The sequence below is a fragment of the Monodelphis domestica genome, chromosome 3, assembly GCF_027887165.1.
Source record: "Monodelphis domestica isolate mMonDom1 chromosome 3, mMonDom1.pri, whole genome shotgun sequence".
Classification (NCBI taxonomy): domain Eukaryota; kingdom Metazoa; phylum Chordata; class Mammalia; order Didelphimorphia; family Didelphidae; genus Monodelphis; species Monodelphis domestica.
In genome coordinates, this window is record NC_077229.1 from 23,256,958 (window position 1) to 23,280,220 (window position 23,263).

Here is a 23,263-nt window from a genome sequence, read left to right on the forward strand (position 1 = left end):
TTGCTTTATAGAGCTGCCAGGGTCCTGACCATCCCTCTGCCAGCCAATGAGTGGCCAGCCTCCAGTGCCATCCATTTTATCGAGGACTTACCTTCCTAATGGGCAACAGAGAATAGACCTGTCTTTGCATTTTGTTTTAGACTTGGTGCCTGCTGGTTCCTGCTTTTCCCCTTCTAAGGGGAGCCAGCTCCCTCGCCTCCGTTTCCCAAGCTTGGGTGTAGAGGAGCAGCTGCTCAAAAGTGGAGTTGAGAAATCCAGTTGTGTATGGGGAACAGATAGAGGCCAGCTTGCCTACAATGTCAAGCACACCAAGGACAGTGAAGCCGTGTCAGTATGTAAAGATGGGCCAGAACCCAAAGGTGAGGGGCTTTAAAGGCCAAACGCGGTGTATTTATCGCCCAGGATCCTTTTTGTAGACAAATTCAATCCACCAGACCCTTCTTATGCATGGGGTTGCAGTAAAGAAGATTGCTCCTGCCTTTCCCAGGGCTGGCTTTCTTCCTTGCTCCTCCTGCATTAACACCGGGCTCTTCCCCCACCCTAGAGATCCTGAATTCAGCAAGACTTGCTCCTCTTGGGTGGGGCTTGCAGTTGGGTCCCCTTCAACCTTGCTAATTACTGCCATCGAGTTAGGGAGGCGCTGAGCCGGAAAAAGACAAATTAATATTCACAATGAGTGAATTGGAAGGGTGACTAATTCCCTCATTTCCATTTAAAAGATAAGAAACCGATAGGCACCGAACTTCTAAACCCTTTGTCTTTTGACAGATTACTGTATATCCAGCCTTGATATTAATTGGATAATTAACTTTGATGATTTACTTGAAGGGCTTCACAATGTGAAAGTGCCCCAGATCTTGGGCTACACTTACGAAAGCGGGTCATTGCCGCAGACAGAGTATTCCCAGCTTCCATCCTTTTGGATCGACTGTAGGTAAAACCATCCCTTAGGAAGCATTATACCCCCCAGCGAGTGGTATTAGAGAACAGAACGCGTGTCCTCGGAGGCTGCCATTTCCCATCTCTCCCAACCCTTCATCCCCTGCTCTGTGTCTGTACACAGATATTAAGTGGAAGGAAGACCATCTGCCACGCCATGCCTGTGTAGATAAGGGATCCCAGGCTGCTGCCAGGACCAGGTGAGCTGGGCATTAATAGTGTGTGATTATGACATTATCAGAAGTGCTGACAGGCAGGTGGTAGGCTCTTTGGGGGCTCGGATTGGTTCTTTTTTTAGTTTTTTCTTTTGAAGTCTCCAGTTCCGGACCAGGCCTATAGTAGGATCTAATAATTCAGTTGACTTGACCTCCAGGAACCTGATCCGTTAATTTTAGGAATTTAATTAACTGAAGTCATTTGAGGATCTGACTCACATTTGATTAAGGCAAATAACTCTTGCTTTTGCAGTAGAAAGAAGACCATGTGATTTCAGAAATCCAGAAATGAGTTATTGGATTAGGTCTTTGAGATCCGGCCTTGCTAAATGAGCTGGGAATTTTGCCTACCTTTTATTTTTCTGTTATCTTCTACTCTAACCTATTCAAATCTTACACAGCTAGCTGACATCTTTGCTGCCTTCCTAGATTTCTGTCCCTTGAATCATTAGAGAGGCTCATTGCTCCATAGCTATCTCCTGTAAGTCATGAGTTCAAAGCTTTCCCCCACATTTCTAGAACCTGTTGTTTTTATTTCCTATCTAAAAGCTGAATTGCATCCCTTCTCGCTCCTGACAGAGATAAGACCATGAGAAGGCCAGTCACTTTCCTCGGGCACCACGTGTGCACTGGGTTCTCTCCCTGACCACTGGGAGATCAAGCACAGAGTCCTGGGTCAGGGGGAATCTCCTCCACTCCAGCCCCCTCCCCCTCTGCAGCATCCCTGAAAAGGAATCATCTGGCTGGACAATCTTCAGAGCTTCCTGAGGGAACCTGTTCTATTTTAGGGTAATCCCAGGGGAAAGAAGTCTATGTTTGGGCATAGCTTTACAGCAGAGGAAAGAGGCCCAGAATGGTAGGTGACTTGCCCAAGGTCCTCTATAGCAGATAGCAGAGACGGGGTTTGAACTCAGTCCCCTTGATTCCAAATCTAGTATTCTCTCCATGATACCACACGACTGTGTCTTGCTCAAGATTTCCCGGGAGTATGTGACCAAGGCAGGCCATCCTCTGGGGAATGAAGCCAGAGAACCCTGGGAAAGAAGGGACTACCCAACTTTGAGAGCAAACCCGAAGGGCGAGTGCAACCAGGCATCTTCTTACTGTCTCCTGGCTCTAGTCACGTCCCTCCTCCTTTGTCTCTGCTCTGGTGAGGCTATCCAAGAGCCTCTTAAATGTCCAAGATTCCTGTTCCAGGCTCTGTTGGGTGATGATGCTCAGTTCCCCAGCTTTGCTTCTGCCTGGCTCTGGGTACTCCGAGCAGGCTTTTCCAAACAATGACTAATGAAGGAGCTCGTGTGTGCTGGACCACCGCATTTTTCATTGGGGTCTGGGCTTCCCACCAACTTCTCTCACAATGGTCCTGGCCAGAGCCATTGGGGATATGGCAGCGCCTCGTAGCTAGGCATCCGTCACCAGAGACGTACTCTTTCATTTTCCTATTGTAGTTATGGCTTCCCCTTCTCAGGGCACAATTCATCTTGCCGGCCGCTAAAGGATTTACTGCCAAGATTCCCGCACAGGCTCAAGAAACCTGTGAATGGTTCCGTCGTGGGGCTGCACTAATGAGCCTGCAGGTACCCTCAGCAGGGGAAGGAAGGTCATGCTCACGGGCTGCTGCGGGGGAAGGGCTGCTTTCCATGTCACCGTTTCACTTGACCCAGACTGCTAGGGACAGGAGTCCTGAAGGGGCTCTGAAGTGACCCGGCCTTGCAGGGGCTCCACTGAGACGCTGATGGGAAGGCACTGCACAGTGAGGGCCTTGCTAGCCTCCATCTGCTCCATCTGATTTCCTCCCAGTGGGATGAAAAGGGCTGGTGGAGGGTTTGGAGAAGGATGGAGGCACGGGGACCTTCGGACAAGGTTTCCTCAAACCTGAACAAGGAAGGAAGGGAGATGGCAGGGGAGGGCCCACGTGCCCCGCCCACCAAGGGTCAGCAGGGCCTGAGTGTCCAGGGAGGCCCGAGCGCACCCACACGCCTGGGGGGTGGCCAGAAAGAGATCCGCAGCTTAGATGAATGATCAGACCCTGGATCTCGGTGGGGGTGGCAGGCCAGATGAGCATGTTCATTCTGCCGGTCAACAAGCGTTTATTAAGTGGCTTTGCTCAGAGCGGGGAAAGGATGAAATCAGGACAGCCCCCGGGCCTTCTGCTGCTGAGGAGCTGCGTCATGAGATCATGTATTAGAAGCCCATCAGGGACACACAAAATACTCCTGGGGGGCCGGAGGGGGCCAAGAATAAGGGTAGAGGGAAGGGCGCCCCCTCCAGGGACCTGCCCTCCGTGAAGGTGGCCTTTAGCTGGAGGGACAGAAGGCTGAGCATCATTTCCACTTCAGTGGGTGGAGATGGGGTGGCCAGAAAGCTTGCCAAGACGATGAGGAGGGAATTCATACAGGTGGAGGCTGAAAGCAGAGGGCGATGGGGAGGGCCCTGTGAGGGCAGGTGGACCTTCGCTTCCCAGGCAGTTCTCCCACCCCGAGGAGAGGCCCCTCGGGAGGTTCTCCCAGCCACCTCCTCCAGGACGGAGACTTGAGCCAGAAGAAGGGGGCTGAAGTTGGTGCTCTGCTCCCGCAGGGGCTGGATCCCAGGGCAGCAGCATCTCAGCGCCACACACGCGTGCTCTCGCCTTCTCGCTCCCCTGGCCGTCCCTGGGGGCCCCTCCTCCGGGGCTGCCGGGCCCTGAGGCTCGTCGCCCAAGGGAAGCGCCAGATCCCCTAACGTTGTCGGCCCCTGCGCGGCTGCGGCCCTTCGCTCAGTGGCGCTTGGCTCAATGAGGTGTCCAAGAGACGTCTAAACATCCCAAGAATAGGCTCGTTTGGTCGTGTCCGGCGGTGTTAGGCCCCTGCGTCACCTCTGCTCGTTTCACGCATCTCCACGCTCAGTGGGCCCCCACGCGGTGTGAACTCTGGCCACGTCCCTTCCCTTCTGTTCCCTTCGCTTTGAAACTGCTCCCTGCCGGGGTGTTGTGAGGAGCCGCGCCTGGTCACCGCTGCTGTTACCGTCCTTGAGCTTTCGGCCGGCCCGCTCTTGGGGACCCCTTCAGGGCGGTTTTCTTGGCAGAGACACAGGAGTGCTTTGACATTTCCTTCTTCTGCTCACCTGATAGATGAGGAAACAGACCAACAGGGTGACTTATTTAGGGTCACACAGCTAGGAAGTACCCGAGGTTAGATTTGAACTCGTCTTCCTGACTTCAGGTCCAGTGTTATCCACGGCACCATCTCACTGCCAGCAAATGCCATATAAAGGTTAACAGTTATTATCCTCCTAATTATTCAATAAGTGCAGACCCATTTTGACACCAGGATCATCTGTGTTTTCCCCTTCCAGATTATGTCCTTTCCACTTGATATAGGACTTAAAAGCTTTCTCTATCTTTGTGGTCTAAGCACCACGCCACATGGAATAACGTGGCTGACCACGTGGCCGGCCGGCTCTCCTCTGGTGGGATCCAGTCTCTGCTGCGCCGCTCAGCATCTTCTGGCATGACTTGGCTCCCTGACCTCCCCCCCTGCTCAGCTCCCTCCCACCCTCCCCCTCTCCAGAGGCCCCTCCCCCTTCTGCTGTTTGCTTCCCCCAGTAGACTGCAAGCTCCTTGAGGGCACGAGCCATGGCAGACACTTGTGGCCTGTGTCTGTGTGTCGATCCCTGGCTTCTCCCATCGCGTTCTGCTGCCCAGATCGCGGACAGGACGCTTCCATCTGTTCCGGGCCTTCTCCTCCCTCAGAGTCGCCCCCAGGGGCCGCCCTCATCCCCAAGGCCCTGCCTGCTGGGGTGGCCTCCATCTTTACCGGCCTGCACACATGATCCTCGGGCAGCTTTCCTTTGGCCACGCACTGATTTTTGCTGAGATCCCTCTGCGGGGCGCCCTGCTGGCTGCCATGGTCGGGCGGCAGAGCCTCGGGCGGCCGGGGGCCCCGCTGGCCTTCCTCTCGGTCATGCACGGAGCCTCCTCGGGGTCTCTGGAGGCTTAAGGCACGGAGGGGAGGGGAGGGGAGGAGGGGTGCTGAGCGGAGGCGACAGAGAGCTGGCTGCCGTTCAGATCGTTTTGCTCCAAGCAGCAGGCAGTTCCTTTCACAAATCAACGAGCCCTGAGTGGCCATCATGACCGCCACCAGCCCAAGATGGGAAGGCCGTGAGCTGCAGGCCGATCCGTTTTCTTCCCCCTCGGTGTCCCCCTCCTCCCCTTCTGCCCCCCTTCCCTCTGCCGCCTCCTCTTTCATTCGGTGCCCATCGCTCTCCCTCCTCAGAGCCCCGTCACAGGCCTGCCTCATTTGCATTCCGTGGCGCGGTGAAGATGGCAGCTATTGTCCCCCCCATTGTAGACGGGAAGTGGGGTGCTGAGGGCTCTTTCTGGAGAGTCCTTGGGAAGATAAAGGCGGCAGGCCTCTCCTTTGTCTAAAGCACGCACGCAGGAAGGGGAGGGGAAAGCTGCTGCACCTTCAAAGGCTTCTCTGAAGAAACTTTCCAACTGCAGGGGCTTCCAGGGAGCCGCCACACGCTTCCTCCTCCAGGAGCGAGCTCGTCTTTGAAGACACGGACGATGTCTCTTACTTTTAAGCCTTACCTTCTGGTGTAGATCCGTAGGCAGAAGAGCGCTGAGGCTAGCCAGTGGGGGTAAAGTGACTTGTCCAGGGTCACACAGCGAGGAAGGGTCCCAGGCCAGAGTGGGACCAGGGCTTCCGTCTCTAGGCCTGGCGCTCCATCCACTGAGCCACCCAGCTGCCCCGTGGCCAGGCCTTGTGGATGGTAAGCCAGCCTCTCTTCCACCACGCCCTCCCAGCACTCTGAGGAGCCAGAGTCCAAGACGTCCAGGGGTGGCCGGCGCTGAGGAGGCCGAGACCAGAATGTTGAAAGTCACTGACACGGCTGTGAAGGTGGCCAAGGATGGGAGGAGGAGATGGGGTGGAGAACAAGCCCGGAGGATGTTAGATGCCTCGGACAATGGCAGGGGGCTGCAGAAGGGGAGATGGGGTCTGGTGATTGGACTGCTTGCTACATGATGGCCGCAAAGCCTACGTCCGCCCCTTGGCCACTTCCTGGAATGACCTTTGCTGGACAAGGGGCCGGGGGCTCTGTGACTTGTGCTCATAAAAGCTGGGAGGGGGAGCCAACGTGCTGGATTAAAGACTGAGAGACAAGAGGATCTTCAGGGGCAGCTCGGTGGCTCCGTGGATGAGAGCCAGGCCTGGAGACAGGAGGTCCTGGGTTCAAGCCTGGCCTCAGACCCTTCCTAGCTGAGTGACCCTGGGCAAGTCACTTACCCCCCATTGCCTAGCCCTTACCCCTCTTCTGCCTTAGAACCAGTATAGAGTATGGATTCTAAGACAGAAAGGAAGAGTTTGTTTTGTTTTGTTTTATTAAAGGACCTCCAGAGTTGGGAAGGGCAGAGCAAATTAAATGAGGTAAAACCCAATGAGAGTAAATGGAAAGTCCTGCAGCTGTCAGACAGCACAGGGATGGGAAGGGAGAGGTGTGTTTGGGTAGGAAGTGAATCAAATGAAAGGTGCTCACTGGGAGTCACAGCACCCAAGCCCGTGGCCACATGAACGGAATGCCCATCAAGGGAGGCGGCAGCTCCACTGACCTTGTCCCGGCGTGGGCGTAGGATGTGGGCCAGGCACAACTTATAGAGAAGGCACGGACATGTCGGCGCTCCCGTGACCTTGTAGAGAAGGCACGGACACGTCAGTGCTCTCGTGACCTTGTAGAGAAGGCACGGACATGTCAGTGCTCCCGTGACCTTGTAGAGAAGGCATGGACACGTCAGTGCTCCCGTGACCTTGTAGAGAAGGCACGGACATGTCGGCGCTCCCGTGACCTTGTAGAGAAGGCACGGACACATCAGTGCTCCCATGACCTTGTAGAGAAGGCACGGACACGTCGGCGCTCCCGTGACCTTGTAGAGAAGGCACGGACACGGCGGCACTCCCGTGACCTTGTAGAGAAGGCACGGACACGTCGGCGCTCCCATGACCTTGTAGAGAAGGCACGGACACATCAGTGCTCCCGTGACCTTGTAGAGAAGGCACGGACACGTCGGCGCTCCCGTGACCTTGTAGAGAAGGCACGGACACGTCGGCGCTCCCATGACCTTGTAGAGAAGGCACGGACACGTCGGCGCTCTCGTGACCTTGTAGAGAAGGCACGGACACGTCAGAGCTCCCGTGACCTTGTAGAGAAGGCACGGACACGTCGGCGCTCCTGTGACCTTGTAGAGAAGGCACGGACACGGCGGCACTCCCGTGACCTTGTAGAGAAGGCACGGACACGTCAGTGCTCCCGTGACCTTGTAGAGAAGGCACGGACACATCAGTGCTCCCGTGACCTTGTAGAGAAGGCACGGACATGTCGGCGCTCCCGTGACCTTGTAGAGAAGGCACGGACACATCAGTGCTCCCATGACCTTGTAGAGAAGGCACGGACACGTCGGCGCTCCCGTGACCTTGTAGAGAAGGCACGGACACGGCGGCGCTCCCATGACCTTGTAGAGAAGGCACGGACACATCAGTGCTCCCGTGACCTTGTAGAGAAGGCACGGACACGTCGGCGCTCCCGTGACCTTGTAGAGAAGGCACGGACACGTCGGCGCTCCCATGACCTTGTAGAGAAGGCACGGACACGTCGGCGCTCTCGTGACCTTGTAGAGAAGGCACGGACACGTCAGAGCTCCCGTGACCTTGTAGAGAAGGCACGGACACGTTAGCGCTCCCGTGACCTTGTAGAGAAGGCACGGACATGTCGGCGCTCCCGTGACCTTGTAGAGAAGGCACGGACACGTCGGCAGTCTCGTGACCTTGTAGAGAAGGCACGGACATGTCGGCGCTCTCGTGACCTTGTAGAGAAGGCACGGACACGTCGGCAGTCTCGTGACCTTGTAGAGAAGGCACGGACACGTCAGCACTCCTGTGACCTTGTAGAGAAGGCACGGACACGTCAGCACTCCTGTGACCTTGTAGAGAAGGCACGGACACGTCGGCAGTCTCGTGACCTTGTAGAGAAGGCACGGACATGTCGGCGCTCCCGTGACCTTGTAGAGAAGGCACGGACATGTCGGCGCTCTCGTGACCTTGTAGAGAAGGCACGGACACGTCGGCAGTCTCGTGACCTTGTAGAGAAGGCACGGACACGTCGGCTCTCTCGTGACTTTCTATGGGAGATCATTCAATGTGGTCTGACACTCTGGGCCTTCTTCATTGCCCTGCCAAGTTGGGTTTGTTTGCTAGCTCTTTGTGGATGGGCCCTGGGCACCTGCCAGACAGCGGACTTCATGAGGGCAGGGCCTGGACTCCATTCGTCTTTGGGTCCCCCATCAGCCTAGCTTTGCCTACCAAGTCTTAGACATGGGAAATGCAGAACAAAACGGTTTGCTGACTTCAGATGAAAGCCCCTAAAGGAGGTGGCATCTTGGGGGCAACATGCGCTCCCTGCCCGGCCTTCTGAGTCTCCAGGTGTTGATGGCGGCTGTGCCAGCTTAGTGCTGCCACACTCTTTCCCTGGCCCTCCTCCTGGTCTCCAGCAGCCCAGATATGCCCATGCCGTGGCCCATCTTTGTCCCCTTGCGTTCTCCCCAGGGTGGGTGGGGAGCGGAGCCTTGGAGCACACCCTCTGCCCTGGTCACTTGGGTGATGGCAGAGCCTGAAATAGAACCAACCCCGTGCCTTCTCTCTCCGGGTTTGGGTTCTGGCTGGTTGCCTTTTCTGCTCTGAGCATCCGGAACAGAAAAGGTCTTTCCAAACCAAAGCAGAGCTGTCGGCAAGCCCAGCCCCAGACAGGTGACTTCCTGCAGCCTCCATTCTGGGAAGGGGGGGGGGAGCTAGGAGGGAAAGTGGGGGCCCCATCACGCAGAGAGAGAACCAGGCCTCACAGGGGAGTCCCGCTGGGGGGGGGGATGTCCAAGGCTGAGACTCTTCTGCCCTGGGGGAGGCCCACGCTGCCCATGCTCATGCAGGCCTTGTCAGATAGGAAGCCCCCAGGCCCCAGGGTCCCTGCCCTTTGCCTGGAGGATGCTGGGCAGAGTCCTGCCTCGGCCCTCGGGGCGTCCGCGCGCTCTCAGCTGACGCCTCTCTGCCCTCTTTTCCAGGGATCATCCACCAGATGAAAGGCGACTACGAGGCGGCGCTGAAGCTCCACTATATAAGTAAAAGGGGGAAGGGCAGCATTATATGTTAAGAAGGTATATTCATAGGAGGAACACAAAAACAAGAGGGGGAAGATGGTGTGTGGGTGGGTGTCAAGGTGGGGATGTTATACTCCAGATGTTTGAGTGAAGGCTAAAAGAGATGATTTTCTCAATGGAGTATATTCCAGACTACTTAGTCAGAAAGAAGAAATAGATAAGGAGTTTCCCACGACCGGGCCCTGCAGCACTACCAGAACCACCTGAACATCGCCCGGGAGCTGCGCGACATCCAGAGCGAGGCCCGCGCCCTCAGCAACCTGGGCAACTTCCACTGCTCCCGCGGGGAGTACGGCCAGGCGGCGCCCTACTACGCGCAGTACCTGCGGCTCTCGCCCGAGCTGCAGGACATGGAGGGGGAGGGCAAGGTGTGCCACAACCTGGGCTACGCCCACTACTGCCTGGGCAACTACGAGGAGGCCGTGCGCTACTACGAGCAGGACCTGGCCCTGGCCAAAGACCTGCACGACAAGCTGAGCCAGGCCAAGGCCTACTGCAACCTGGGCCTGGCCTTCAAGGCCCTGCTGAACCTGAGCAAGGCCGAGGAGTGCCAGAAGTACCTGCTGTCCCTGGCCCAGGCCCTGAACAACCCGCAGGCCAAGTTCCGGGCGCTGGGGAACCTGGGGGACATCTTCGTGTGCAAGAAGGACACGGGCGGGGCCATCCGCTTCTACGAGCAGCAGCTGGGCCTGGCCCACCAGGTGAAGGACCGGCGGCTGGAGGCGAGCGCCTATGCGGCCCTGGGCACGGCCTACCGCACGCTGCAGAAGCACGACAAGGCGCTGGGCTACCACACGCAGGAGCTCGAGGTGTACCAGGAGCTGAGCGACGTGCCCGGCGAGGGCCGCGCGCACGGCCACCTGGCGGCCGTCTACATGGCCCTGGGCAAGTACACGATGGCCTTCAAGTGCTACGAGGAGCAGCTCGAGCTGGCCCAGAAGCTCAAGGACGCCAGCGTCGAGGCCCAGGTCTACGGCAACATGGGCATCACCAAGATGAACATGAACGTCATGGAGGAGGCCATCGGCTACTTCGAGCAGCAGCTCGCCATGCTGCAGCAGCTCAGCGGCAACGAGGCCGTGCTGGACCGCGGCCGGGCCTACGGCAACCTGGGCGACTGCTACGAGGCGCTCGGCGACTACGAGGAGGCCATCAAGTACTACGACCAGTACCTGTCCGTGGCCCAGAGCCTCAACCGCATGCAGGACCAGGCCAAGGCGTACCGGGGCCTCGGCAACGGGCACAGGTAGGCGGGGGCACGCGGAGGAGCGGGGCGGGGGCTCCGGCACGTGGGCAGAGTGGGGCAGGGGGGCTCCGGCACGTGGGCAGAGCGGGCCGGAGTGGGGCAGGGGAGCTCCGGCACGTGCGCAGAGCGGGCCGGAGTGGGGTGGGGGCTCCAGCACATGGGCAGAGCGGGACAGGGGGGCTCCTGCATGTGCGCAGAGTGGGCCCGAGTGGGGCGGGGGCTCCGGCACGTGTGCAGAGCGGGCTGGAGTGGGGTGGCACATGGGCAGAGCAGGCCGGAGCAGAGCAGGAAGGAGCAGGGCGAGGGCCCCGGCACGTGCACAGAGCGGGCCTGGAGCGGGGCAGGGGAGCTCCGGCACGTGCGCAGAGTGGGGCGGGGGCTCCGGCACGTGTGCAGAGCGGGCTGGAGTGGGGTGGCACATGGGCAGAGCAGGCCGGAGCAGAGCAGGAAGGAGCAGGGCGAGGGCCCCGGCACGTGCACAGAGCGGGCCTGGAGCGGGGCAGGGGAGCTCCGGCACGTGCGCAGAGCAGGCCTGGAGTGGGGCAGGGGGGCTCCGGCACATGGGCAGAGTGTGGGGCAGGGGGGCTCCGGCACGTGGGCAGAGCGGGCCAGAGTGGGGCAGGGGAGCTCCGGCACGTGCGCAGAGCAGGCTGGAGTGGGGTGGCACATGGGCAGAGCAGGCCGGAGCAGAGCAGGCGGGAGCAGGGCGAGGGCCTCGGCACGTGGGAAGAGTGGGGCAGGGGGGCTCCGGCATGTGCGCAGAGCGGGCCTGGAGCGGGGCAGGGGAGCTCCGGCACGTGCACAGAGCGGGCCTGGAGCGGGGCAGGGCTCGGGCCAGGCTCCCTGGGCCCAAGGGCGCTGGCAGGGCTCGGCGGGGCATGTGACTCGTTTCCCCAGAGGCTTCAGCGGCCCCGGCGCCTCTGGTTCCGCTCCGGTCGGGCCAGGCCGCCGTGGCCCGAAGGGAAGGGGAGCCCTCTCACCCTTTTCTGTGTCCTCCAGGGCCATGGGCAGTCTGCAGCAAGCCCTCGTGTGCTTCGAGAAGAGGCTGGTGGTGGCGCACGAGCTGGGGGAGGCCTTCAACAAGGCCCAGGCCTACGGGGAGCTGGGCAGCCTGCACAGCCAGCTGGGCAACTACGAGCAAGCCATCTCGTGCCTGGAGCGCCAGCTGAACCTCGCCAGGGACATGAAGGACCGGGCGCTGGAGAGCGACGCCGCCTGCGGCCTGGGCGGCGTCTACCAGCAGATGGGCGAGTACGACACGGCCCTGCAGTACCACCAGCTGGACCTGCAGATCGCCGAGGAGACGAACAACCCGTCGGGCCAGGGCCGGGCCTACGGCAACCTGGGCCTCACCTACGAGTCGCTGGGCACCTTCGAGAGGGCCGTGGTGTACCAGGAGCAGCACCTGAGCATCGCCGCGCAGATGAACGACCTGGTGGCCAAGACCCTGTCGTACAGCAGCCTGGGCCGGACCCACCATGCCCTGCAGAACTACTCGCAGGCCGTCATGTACCTGCAGGAAGGTAGGTGCCCGCCGGCCCTCCCGGCCTCCCTCTCCCACGCCCGGGGCAGACCGAGGCCCGGGAAGGGAACCGGAAGGGGCCAGGGGGATCCGAGGCCCAGAAAGGGCAAGCGGAGACGGGGCCGATGCCGCATGGGCCGGGATGGAGCCAGCTCACACGGGCCTGCAGAGGGCAAGCCCCTGGGCAGGGCGATAGACGGGGCCGACGCCGCACGGTCCGGGATGGAGCCAGCTCGCACGGGCCTGCAGAGGGCAAGCCCCTGGGCAGGGCGATAGACGGGGCTGACGCCGCACGGGCTGGGATGGAGCCAGCTCACACGGGCCTGCAGAGGGCAAGCCCCTGGGCAGGGCGATAGACGGGGCTGACGCCGCACGGGCCTGCAGAGGGCAAGCCCCTGGGCAGGGCGATAGACGGGGCCGACGCCGCACGGTCCGGGATGGAGCCAGCTCGCACGGGCCTGCAGAGGGCAAGCCCCTGGGCAGGGCAATAGACGGGGCTGACGCCGCACGGGCCGGGATGGAGCCAGCTCGCACGGGCCTGCAGAGGGCAAGCCCCTGGGCAGGGCGATAGACGGGGCTGACGCCGCACGGGCCTGCAGAGGGCAAGCCCCTGGGCAGGGCGATAGACGGGGCCGACGCCGCACGGGCCGGGATGGAGCCAGCTCACACGGGCCTGCAGAGGGCAAGCCCCTGGGCAGGGCGATAGACGGGGCTGACGCCGCACGGGCCGGGATGGAGCCAGCTCACACGGGCCTGCAGAGGGCAAGCCCCTGGGCAGGGCGATAGACGGGGCTGACGCCGCACGGGCCTGCAGAGGGCAAGCCCCTGGGCAGGGCGATAGACGGGGCCGACGCCGCACGGTCCGGGATGGAGCCAGCTCGCACGGGCCTGCAGAGGGCAAGCCCCTGGGCAGGGCGATAGACGGGGCCGACGCCGCACGGGCCGGGATGGAGCCAGCTCGCACGGGCCTGCAGAGGGCAAGCCCCTGGGCAGGGCGATAGACGGGGCCGACGCCGCACGGGCCGGGATGGAGCCAGCTCGCACGGGCCTGCAGAGGGCAAGCCCCTGGGCAGGGCGATAGACGGGGCTGACGCCGCACGGGCCTGCAGAGGGCAAGCCCCTGGGCAGGGCGATAGACGGGGCCGACGCCACACGGGCCGGGAAGGAGCCAGCTCACACGGGCCTGCAGAGGTGCCCCAGAAACCGGTGCGTGCTCCGTGTCGGGGCCTCACGTGCTGTGCTCTGATCGCCCAGACCCAGGAAAGGGACGGAGAAAAGCTCCTGACGCAGAGCAAACCGCACAGGGGGCCGCCAACATGTCTCAGAGCTCACTGTTAAACCCCTTCGGCGTCCCCCAGGGCCAGAGCTCAGACTTGAATTCAGGCCTCCTGACCCCTGTGTGCTGAGCTGTGGCTGGGACTTGTGTGGCCATCTGCGAGAGGCCAGGCCGGGGCATCTGAGGAGGCGGCCCTGACCCGCCAGCCTGAGGCCATCCAGAAAGGGACGTCGGAGTTTGGCACCGCCCCGCACTTGCTGGGATGTTTGCTGGACAGGGATGTGCCAGGGACAGTGCAGGGCAGCCCTGGGTTTGCCCTGGGGCATGGGGAAGGGGCCTGGGAGGGGGCTGTGTTGATGGGGAAGGGGGAGGGCAGAAGCCCCTCTAGAGCGCCTGCTGGGTGCCAGGCACTGCACAAGACCCTTTCCAGAGAGGCTCTCACAACCACCCGCAAGGGAGGGGCCTTATTATCCCCATTTTACAGATGAGGAAACTGAGGCAAACAGCTACAGCTACTTGCCTCGGGTCCCACAGCTAGGCTCTGGGTCCTCATTGTGTTCCATTATTCTCTGCATGGATCGGGGTCCGTGTGAAGGCGTGTGCTCAGTCGAGGGGACCAATAAGCCAGAAGCCATTCTGATGGGGCTGTCAGGCACGTCGTGGAGGAGCAGGGGTCCTACCCAGAGCCCCGTGGGTGGAGGGAGATGTGCCACTGGGTGGTGGCAGAGGGGGCGGCCTGGGGGGCTGCTCTCGGGGCATGCGTGATGCTTCTCTGAGCTTGGAGCTCTTCTTCCCTGCCTCCCCCAACCCGGGGCTGCCCATTCCCTGCTCCCAGGCCCCTGGGGTGGGCAGAGAAGGGAGCACAGGAGGCCTGGTCACTCTTCTGTGCACACACAGAACCGTCATCAGGGAGGGGGAGGCCCTCTGGGGTCCCTTGGGTGGGCATAGGGCCAGGCAATTACCCACAGCCTCTTCGGAGGCTCACCCAAGAGGGGGTGACACAGGCACTGTTGTCTCCATTTTATAGGTGAGAAAACAAAGGTTGAGCAAGGCAGACGTTCTGCCCCAAATCCCCTGACTAGCGGCAGCTTTACCAGGCCAGGCCTCTGGGCCACAGAGCAGGCCTTTCCTACTGGCCCATGTCAGGCCTCTTCTCTGATTTTAGAAATGCCAGGAGACTCCCAAGAGCCCCCTCCTCTGCGCTGGGCACACGGCCCGTCCCTCGTGCCCCTGGAGGCACAGAATCCTGACACCCAAGAGAGAACATCAGTTGCATTTGTCAGAAAAGCCCTGTGCCACTCAGAGGCAGCCTCCCTCCTGTGGAGCCCTGAAACACAGTCTTGGGGCCACAGCTGGCTCGCCAAGACCTTCCTCATTGCTCTGTACGTGCTTCCCTGGCGCTTGCTTTCTGCCATCTTCCAGAGCTTGAAACGGCTCTTTGTAGCATTTCCATGGCATCCACTCAGCCCAGGCATGAGGCTGATAAATGGGGCGATGTTTGTCCACCTTCTCCCTGGCCTTCCTCACAGGTCAGAGGGTCCTTGGAGGCAGGAACACTTCTGCTTCCTCTGTAAGGGAAGGCCAAATCTAGCTCCAACCTCACAGGACTGTCCTGAGGACTAAATGGGGTGCCGTTTGCCTACAAGCCCTCAACACAGGGCGGGGGTCCCTCCTGCTGTGTCCCCACACTCGCTCCTCATCTCTTCCTTTCAGATGGACATCAAAGGGGTCCCGGGTGCCCTGCTCACCTGCGCCCCAGGGCGTAGGTCACCGACCCACCATTATCCCCATTTTGCAGATGGGGAAAAACGAGCCTCCAGGCTCATAGAGAATGTCAGAGACTTTCCTAAGGTCCCTTTCCTGTCACCACGATCCCAGACACGAAGCCACAGAGTTCATCACCTCTGATTGGGGAGGTGGGGGACCTTTGGAGTCATGGCTGCAAACAGAAGATGGTAGCACTTCTTCCCAGCAGTAGAATGAAATATGGCCATGAGAAGAGGGCAGGACGCCATGATTAGACACTGGCATGTGTCTGTGTGTGCCTCATTCTAATCTTCCTCGAGGATCAAGCCTATTTCTGTAGGTTTCTCCCCAGCCCACAAGCCCTTCTGTGGGGTCACTACAATACTTTAAGGTTTTCAAAGCACTATCAAAGTATTATCTTATTTGGTCCTCACAGCAACCTCTGAGAGAGTGGCCTTTTTTATCCCTATTTTCCAGATGAGGAAACAGAGGCAAGCAGAGTTTTAAGTGACTTGCCCAGATCCTGTCTGTGGCTGGATTTGATCTTCTTTTTTTTAATCGAGAATTTTTATTTAATTAATTAATTTAGAATATTTTCCCATAGTTACCTGAATCATGCTCCTTCCCTCTCCTCCTCCTACCCCACTCCCCTCCCATAGCCAATGTGCAATTGCTCTGGGTTTTACATGTGACATTGATCAGGCCTATTTCCATATTATTGATAATTGCACTAGGGCGATGGCTTAGAGTCTACATCCCCAATCATATCCCCATCAACCCATGTGGTCAAGCAGTTTTTTTCTTTCTGTGTTTCCGCTCCCACAGTTCTTTCTCTGGATGTGGATAGCATTCTTTCTCATAAGTCCCTCAGAATTATCCTGGAATCCTGCATTGCTGTGAAGAGAAGTCCATTACATTTGATTGTGCCACAGTGTATCCGTCTCTGTGTATGGTGTTCTCCTGGTTCTGCTCCTTTTATTCTGCATCCATTCCTGGAGGTCGTTCCAGTTCACATGGAATCCCTCCAGTTCATCATTCCATTGGGCACAATAGTATTCCATCACCATCATGTACCATGATGTGTTCATCCATTCCCCAATCGAAGGGCGTCCCCTCATTTTCCAATTTTTGGCCACCACAAAGAGCGCTGCTATGAATATTCTTGTACATATATTTTTCCTTATTATCTCTTTGGGGTACAATCCCAGCAGGGCTATGGCTGGATCAAAGGGCAGACAGTCTTTTAGTGCCTTTTGGGCATATGATCTCAGATCTTCTTGATGCCAGGCCTGGTGCTCGCTCTCTCCACTGTCCCACCAGCTGCCTCTGTCATGCATGGGGTGTAGAAGAGTAAGTGGCCCAGGAGCACCCCAGCTCCTGCTAGGCCCAGTGCCAGCACCACCTTCTCTTGTTGCGGGTCATTTTCAGGGAGAATATGAAGGGTTATAGACGAGGAGTCACAGATTCCATTCCTGTGCCTTGGAGATACGCAGCATCTTCTCCCACACTTAGCGGCAGTTTTTAAGGAAAGTTTCCTTCTCTGTATCAGGAGGAATCTCTAAGACCTCGTCCAGCTGTAATGCCCATTTCCCTCCCTTTGAGCAGTTCCATTAAATGGGTTCAGAAGGGCGAGGTGCTGGAGACCCCTCAGACCCAGCCCTGTCCTCAAGGGTTTTAGAGCCTCTCGGAGGGAAAACAAGTGCTCGACCAGTGATGATGGAAAGGGGAGACCAGGAGAAGGCAGAGATCAGCCGCCATGTTGCTCTCGGAAATTAGAAGCCAATGAGGCCGCCTTTCCCTTCCAGTCAGAAAAGGCTTCAAGAAGGGGGCTCCAATGTCTCGAATAACTCCAGAGGACCAAGATGGGGATTCCATTCCAGAGAGCCTATTTCAGCAAATCCCTGAGTTCAAGAACGGAGGAGTGAAAGCAGGCTTGTTTGACTGGGACACTGAAAAGGGAGGAAGGATTAGCTCAGGCTGGGGAGAAAAGTTGGAGTCTTTGTGCAGAGAGCCTTGAATGCCAGGTTCTAGAGTTCCTGTGGGGAACCCTGGCAGCTGTTTGGGGGATAGGAGGGCATGGGCTGTTCTCAAGAAGGCCAGGGAGGAGATTGTTGCAACAGGAAATGGCAAGGTGATTTGGGAAGGGATCTGGGACAGGAATTGGCTGAGACCTGAGTTCAAATCCCACTTCTGAGAAGTCACAACCCCTGATGAGCCTCTGTTTCCTCATTTGTGAAAATGGAAATAATAATGCTCATAATGCCTACATCAGCACATCTGCCGGTTGTTCTAAGAACATGCTTTGCAAACATTAAAGTCATATAACATTATTACTGTAGGCTAGACGGGAAGAGATAAAGGTATAAACTAAAATGATGTGGTGAGGAGGACTAGCAGAGTTAGAGATGGAGAAAGCAGGAAAGGCAGGACGAGCCATATGGTTGGACATGTGGGGTCGAAGAGAAGGAAGTCCAAGAGGACACTTGTGTTGGCGAGTCTAGGGGGGAGGCGACAACATGACAGGGTAGAGAAGTGAGGGCACGGATGACTTTGGGACAACATTAGAGGATTTGGAGATGCCCCATGGAATAGTCTAGAGTCTAAGGTTCCTCCTGGCTTTGACACCCCTGCTCTAAGCCCCCTCCCCCTGACACCCCTGTTGTAAGCCCCCTCCCCCTGACACCCCCTGTTCTAAGCCCCTTCCCTCCTCTGGCACCCCCTGTTCTAAGCCCCTTCCCTCCTCTGGCACCCCCTATTCTAAGCCCCTTCCCTCCTCTGACACCCCTATTCTAAGCCCCCTCCCTCCTCTGGCACCCCCTGTTCTAAGCCCCTTCCCTCCTCTGACACCCCCTGTTCTAAGCCCCCTCCCTCCTCTGGCACCCCCTGTTCTAAGCCCCTTCCCTCCTCTGACACTCCCTGTTCTAAGCCCCTTCCCTCCTCTGGCACCCCCTGTTCTAAGCCCCCTCCCTCCTCTGGCACCCCCTGTTCTGTTCTAAGCCCCTTCCCTCCTCTGACACCCCCTGTTCTGTTCTAAGCCCCCTCTCTCCTCTGACACCCCCTGTTCTAAGCCCCCTCCCTCCTCTGGCACCCCCTGTTCTAAGCCCCCTCCCCCTGACACCCCTGTTGTAAGCCTCCTCCCCCTGATATCCCCTGTTCTAAGCCCCCTCCCTCCTCTGACACCCCCTGTTCTAAGCCCCTTCCCTCCTCTGGCACCCCCTGTTCTGTTCTAAGCCCCCTCCCTCCTCTGACACCCCCTGTTCTAAGCCCCTTCCCTCCTCTGGCACCCCCTGTTCTAAGCCCCCTCCCTCCTCTGGCACCCCCTGTTCTAAGCCCCCTCCCACTGACACCCCCTGTTCTAAGCCCCCTCCCTCCTCTGGCACCCCCTGTTCTAAGCCCCCTCCCTCCTCTGACACCCCCTGTTCTAAGCCCCCTCCCACTGACACCCCCTGTTCTAAGCCCCCTCCCTCCTCTGGCACCCCCTGTTCTAAGCCCCTTCCCTCCTCTGGCACCCCCTGTTCTGTTCTAAGCCCCCTCCCTCCTCTGACACCCCCTGTTCTAAGCCCCTTCCCTCCTCTGGCACCCCCTGTTCTAAGCCCCCTCCCTCCTCTGGCACCCCCTGTTCTAAGCCCCCTCCCACTGACACCCCCTGTTCTAAGCCCCCTCCCTCCTCTGGCACCCCCTGTTCTAAGCCCCTTCCCTCCTCTGGCACCCCCTGTTCTGTTCTAAGCCCCCTCCCTCCTCTGACACCCCCTGTTCTAAGCCCCTTCCCTCCTCTGGCACCCCCTGTTCTAAGCCCCCTCCCTCCTCTGGCACCCCCTGTTCTAAGCCCCCTCCCACTGACACCCCCTGTTCTAAGCCCCCTCCCTCCTCTGGCACCCCCTGTTCTAAGCCCCCTCCCTCCTCTGACACCCCCTGTTCTAAGCCCCCTCCCACTGACACCCCCTGTTCTAAGCCCCCTCCCTCCTCTGGCACCCCCTGTTCTAAGTCCCCGAGCCCTGATAGTCTATCCTGTGACTAGATTATGATCCGCTTCCCCCTGCTGCAGGCCTGGCAGGGCTCCGGGCTGGGCCCATGGGGCCTGGTCTGAGCTGACAGGGGCTCCGCTGGCTGCTGGCTGCTGGCTGAGCCGCGCTCCGGAATAGCGGCCTTTGCAGCCTGGGGCTGGTCCCGAGGAGGAGCCGCATGGGGTCGCCACTCCCCAAGCGCACCATCTTCTTCCAGGAGGCCGCAGGGTGCGGGGGATGCCGGGAAGGTCCCGCCCATCTTCCCTGGGCTTCCAGGCCGGGTGCGAAGGCCGGGCCGCTCCCTCCCGGGGCTGGCGTGGCGCCTCGGCCCGAGCCCAACGGCTCCCCGTCCCTTCAGCGTCTCCTCTCTGTTTCAGGTCTGAGGCTGGCCGAGCAGTTGGGGCGCAGAGAGGACGAAGCCAAGATTCGCCACGGTCTCGGCCTCTCCCTCTGGGCCAGCGGAAACCTGGAGGAGTCCCAGCACCAGGTGAGCCCGGGCGGAGGCCGGCCTCCAAGGTAGAGAAGAGGAGTCCCGCCCGAGCTAGGCCCGGCATGGGCTCCCTGCCTGGCGCCCCACATTCCCCGTCCCCAGAAGTGGGGGGCAGCTGGGCGGATGGAGAGCGAGGTCCTGGGTTCCAGTGTGACCTCAGACACTTCCCCGCTGGGTGACCCTGGACCAGTCCCTTCAGCCCCATGACCCCCCTTCCCGCTCTTCTGCCGGTTCCCAGCAGGGATTCCAAGAGCAAAGGCGAGAGGCCTTGGAGGAGCGCTGCCCGGCCAGGATGCCGTCCCCAGCCTCCCCGGGGGCTTTCGAACAGGCTTCCTGGCAGGGCAAATGCATTGGCTTCAGGCCTTGGCCCATTCGTGGAGCTGGCAGGGAGGTCCGTGTCACACGTGTGTGCGTGGCCAGGCGACACCACAGAGCCGAGAGCGGCTGGCCCGTGCTCGCGCCTCTTGCGGCTCTGCCCTGCCAGGCTCCCCCGGAGGAGGCCACGTGCGGCCTGGGCCCATGGCAAGTGGTTTTTAGCATCCGCTTTCAAAGCGATCGCAAGGATGGTGGGCAGAGCAGCGCCGAGACGGGATCCTCGGCGCCAGAGCTCCTAGCAGACCGACGACTCCAGGCTTCTGCTTAGGTCTGGACAGGACTTGCCTGGGCCTCTCAGGAGGGGGCTGAAAGGCTCTGCCACTGCCCGGGCCCTCGGGCCGAGGAACTCTGAGCCCCCTCCTCACTCTGGAGCTCCGGACGCTTCCCCTCCCCGGGGGATCCAGCAAGGCTTCAGCCAGGATTCACACCCAGGACTCCAGAGCCCTTTCTATACCCTTCCCTTCCCTGAAGATCGGGATCTCCAGGGCCATCTGCTGTGACAAGGAAATAACTTTTAAAAGACTGATATATATTAATTTAAGGTCGCCAAGGAATTCAGCTATGTAATTCCTAAATGAAAACTCAAGTCAGTCGTCAACCTTTTATGGAGTTTTAATTACAAACAGGAGGAAGAAAGGAATTAGAGATAGAGAGATAGAGGTAGAGAGAAAGGGGAGAGAAGGGAATAGGGCTTAAATACCCCTTCTGTTTAGGCTGGGCCAAAAGGCCCAAGCCCTTAGATAGCTGAGGCAAAGAAAGGAGATCAGTCCCTATTACTCACGTGACCAAAATGGAGAAACAGTCTCAGAGGCCCCCACCTTCAGCTTCCTTCAGAGCAAGCTTCTCAGAGCACCCTGCAACCACTCCGACAAACTCCTAAAACCCCCCCCCCCCGAGTCTTCAGACCCCTCTCTCTTTAAGGAAACCATCCAAGTCCCCTCCCCTCAGTTCTCACATTTACCAATCACTGTCCATCAATTTCCCTGTGCCAATGGAGGCTCTAGCTTAACCCAGGACCGCCCAGAGGTCTCTGGCTTTGCACATGTCTGTTGAAGGTCATATTTTCAAATAATTAAATCTTTGATCCTTTGCTACAGCCCTTTCTAAATCCTGTTAACCTGAGTAGGGTAGAGATTGGAATAATTAAATTTTGATCTAGGCTGCAGCCCTTCCTCAATCCTGTTAGGACTGAGTAGGGTGGAGATTGATTCCAAGTATCTCCATTGTATCAATTCTAAAATCAATCATGACTCAAAGAAATTCCTGTTCTATGCTTAAGCATAGGTCAAAGTCCTTTCCATTGTTCAGCAAAAGGTTTATGTCCTAAAGTAATCTTAAGAAGGGAGGAGGGGGAAACTCTCATGCCAAAGGGGTTCACATTCCAATAGCCAAGACCCACTATCAATAGGGAATTTTTCAAGTATGAAATTTCCCAATGGTGAAATTTCCAACATTTATAAGTCTAAGAAATTTTGAGGTTTACACTGCACGGCCATTCCTTTGTCCCGTGTCGCTGCGACGGGGAGAGGCAGTGCAGGAGTAGCGGCTTGGGGGTTCTGGGCCCTGCCTGGGGGGAGCCGTCACCCTCTGCCTCTCTCTCCCTGTAGCTCTACAGAGCGTCGGCCTTATTCGAAACGATCCGGCATGAGGTTCAGCTAAGCACCGACTACAAACTGTCGCTGTTTGACCTGCAGACGTCCTCGTACCAGGCCTTGCAGCGGGTGCTCGTCAGCCTCGGTGAGAGAGAAGTCCCTGAGGGGCTCCTCCAATGGGGACTCCTAGGACAAAGTGTGGTTTTCAGCCCGGAGCCTGGGAAGCTCTAGCCAGAGACGGCACAAAGAAGTCGTCTTGGCAGATTAGAGCCCAGTCCAGAAGGCCCTTCAGAGGCCGCTTGTGTGTGGCCCGACGGGTAAATCGGGAACGGGCAGGATCATGCTGGGCTCCTGGGCCCGGAAGTCCAGCCCGCTTGTCCCTTCATCCCGTTTGTTTTTCACTAGTCAGTAGGAGCGCTCCGTCTAGAAAGCTCTTCCTTTGCACGGCCAAAGCCGAGTCCCCACTTTGTCTTACAAGCCGTCTTGCAGGGGTTCTTTTCACTCCTGCTTGACTTCTGTATGGACGGAGGGCCGCTCGGGCTGCCCAGTGCCCACGGTGGCCCGTGGTCCCGCCTGCCCCGGTGTGCCCACCACAGACGGAGGGTCCTTTGGCCTCGCTGTCTTGTGAGGGTCCTCTTCCTGCTCTGAAGGCAGCGTGCGCCCAGGCCCGCCCCCACACCTTTGCAGGAGCTCCGGCCTCCATCCTGCCCTCTGGAGATGACCAGCCTCTGGGCACGCCGGACCCAGGCTGAGAGCACAGGGCGCCCCTGGGCGAGGGTGAATGCCAGAAGTCGGGAGAAAAGGGCCGGCTGGGCCTCCTCTCGGGCCTCTGGCTGGGCTCCTTCCCTCGGCCTTCAGGAGCCCCGGGCCGGGGGTGCAGAAGGCAGGTGGGTGGGGGTCATCGTCCCCCAGCGGCTGCCCTGTGACGCGTTCTCTGCCTCTGTCCAGGCCATCACGACGAAGCCCTGGCCGTGGCAGAGAGGGGAAGGACCAGGGCGTTTGCCGACCTCCTGGTAGAACGTCAGACCGGCCATCAGGACTCGGACCCCTACTCCCCGGTGACCATCGACCAGATCCTAGAGATGGTGAACGGCCAGCGGGGACTCGTGCTCTACTACTCCCTGGCAGCCGGCTACCTGTACAGCTGGCTGCTCGCTCCTGGGGCAGGTAAGAGACGAGGTGCGTCGCCGCATGTCATCCCAAGGAGCTGCGGGGAGTTCCCGCCTTCCCCCAGAAACCTCCCAGCCTCCCTCCGTGGTGGAGGCCCAAGCGCAGGGAGGACCCAGTGGGGAGCGGCCCTGCTCGAGGGCAGCTGTGGTTCATGATGTCACACAGTGATGAGCTCTTTCTGGGTATGATTGAATCGCTGCGGCCCCTCGTCATGACAGCTCGGGGGTCTAGTGCTAGGAGGCTCCAGCAGACTTTTGAGGAGAGCCTCACAGGAAGGACGTCCGAAGTGGCAGGACGGGTTGGAACCAGTTCTGTGCGGCCTACGTCCAAGTCTTTAAGGATTAAGTGGACTTCCAGTGCAACGGCTGTACGGTTTCCCTAAATGCAGTCACTAATTAGCTGGGAGGGCCATATTTTTTGCATAATGAAACGCTGATGGCTCTCCCACGTTGGAGAGACCCCAAATCCAATAAGAGTTTATTGACTGGAGAAGTGGGTCTCATAAT

At 58.9% G+C, this 23,263-nt stretch overlaps 1 protein-coding gene across 1 annotated transcript in view; it reads left to right on the forward strand.

Moving 5' to 3' along the window:
• The window catches only part of TTC28 (tetratricopeptide repeat domain 28), a 654,492-nt gene that overhangs the window by 543,246 nt on the left and 87,983 nt on the right, over positions 1-23,263 (forward strand). Inside the window, exons 7-12 of the mRNA XM_056820926.1 lie at positions 9,241-9,297; positions 9,502-10,582; positions 11,582-12,105; positions 19,508-19,617; positions 21,603-21,732; positions 22,536-22,754. Coding sequence (XP_056676904.1) covers positions 9,241-9,297; positions 9,502-10,582; positions 11,582-12,105; positions 19,508-19,617; positions 21,603-21,732; positions 22,536-22,754 — 2,121 coding nt within the window. The remainder of the gene's footprint in view (positions 1-9,240; positions 9,298-9,501; positions 10,583-11,581; positions 12,106-19,507; positions 19,618-21,602; positions 21,733-22,535; positions 22,755-23,263) is intronic.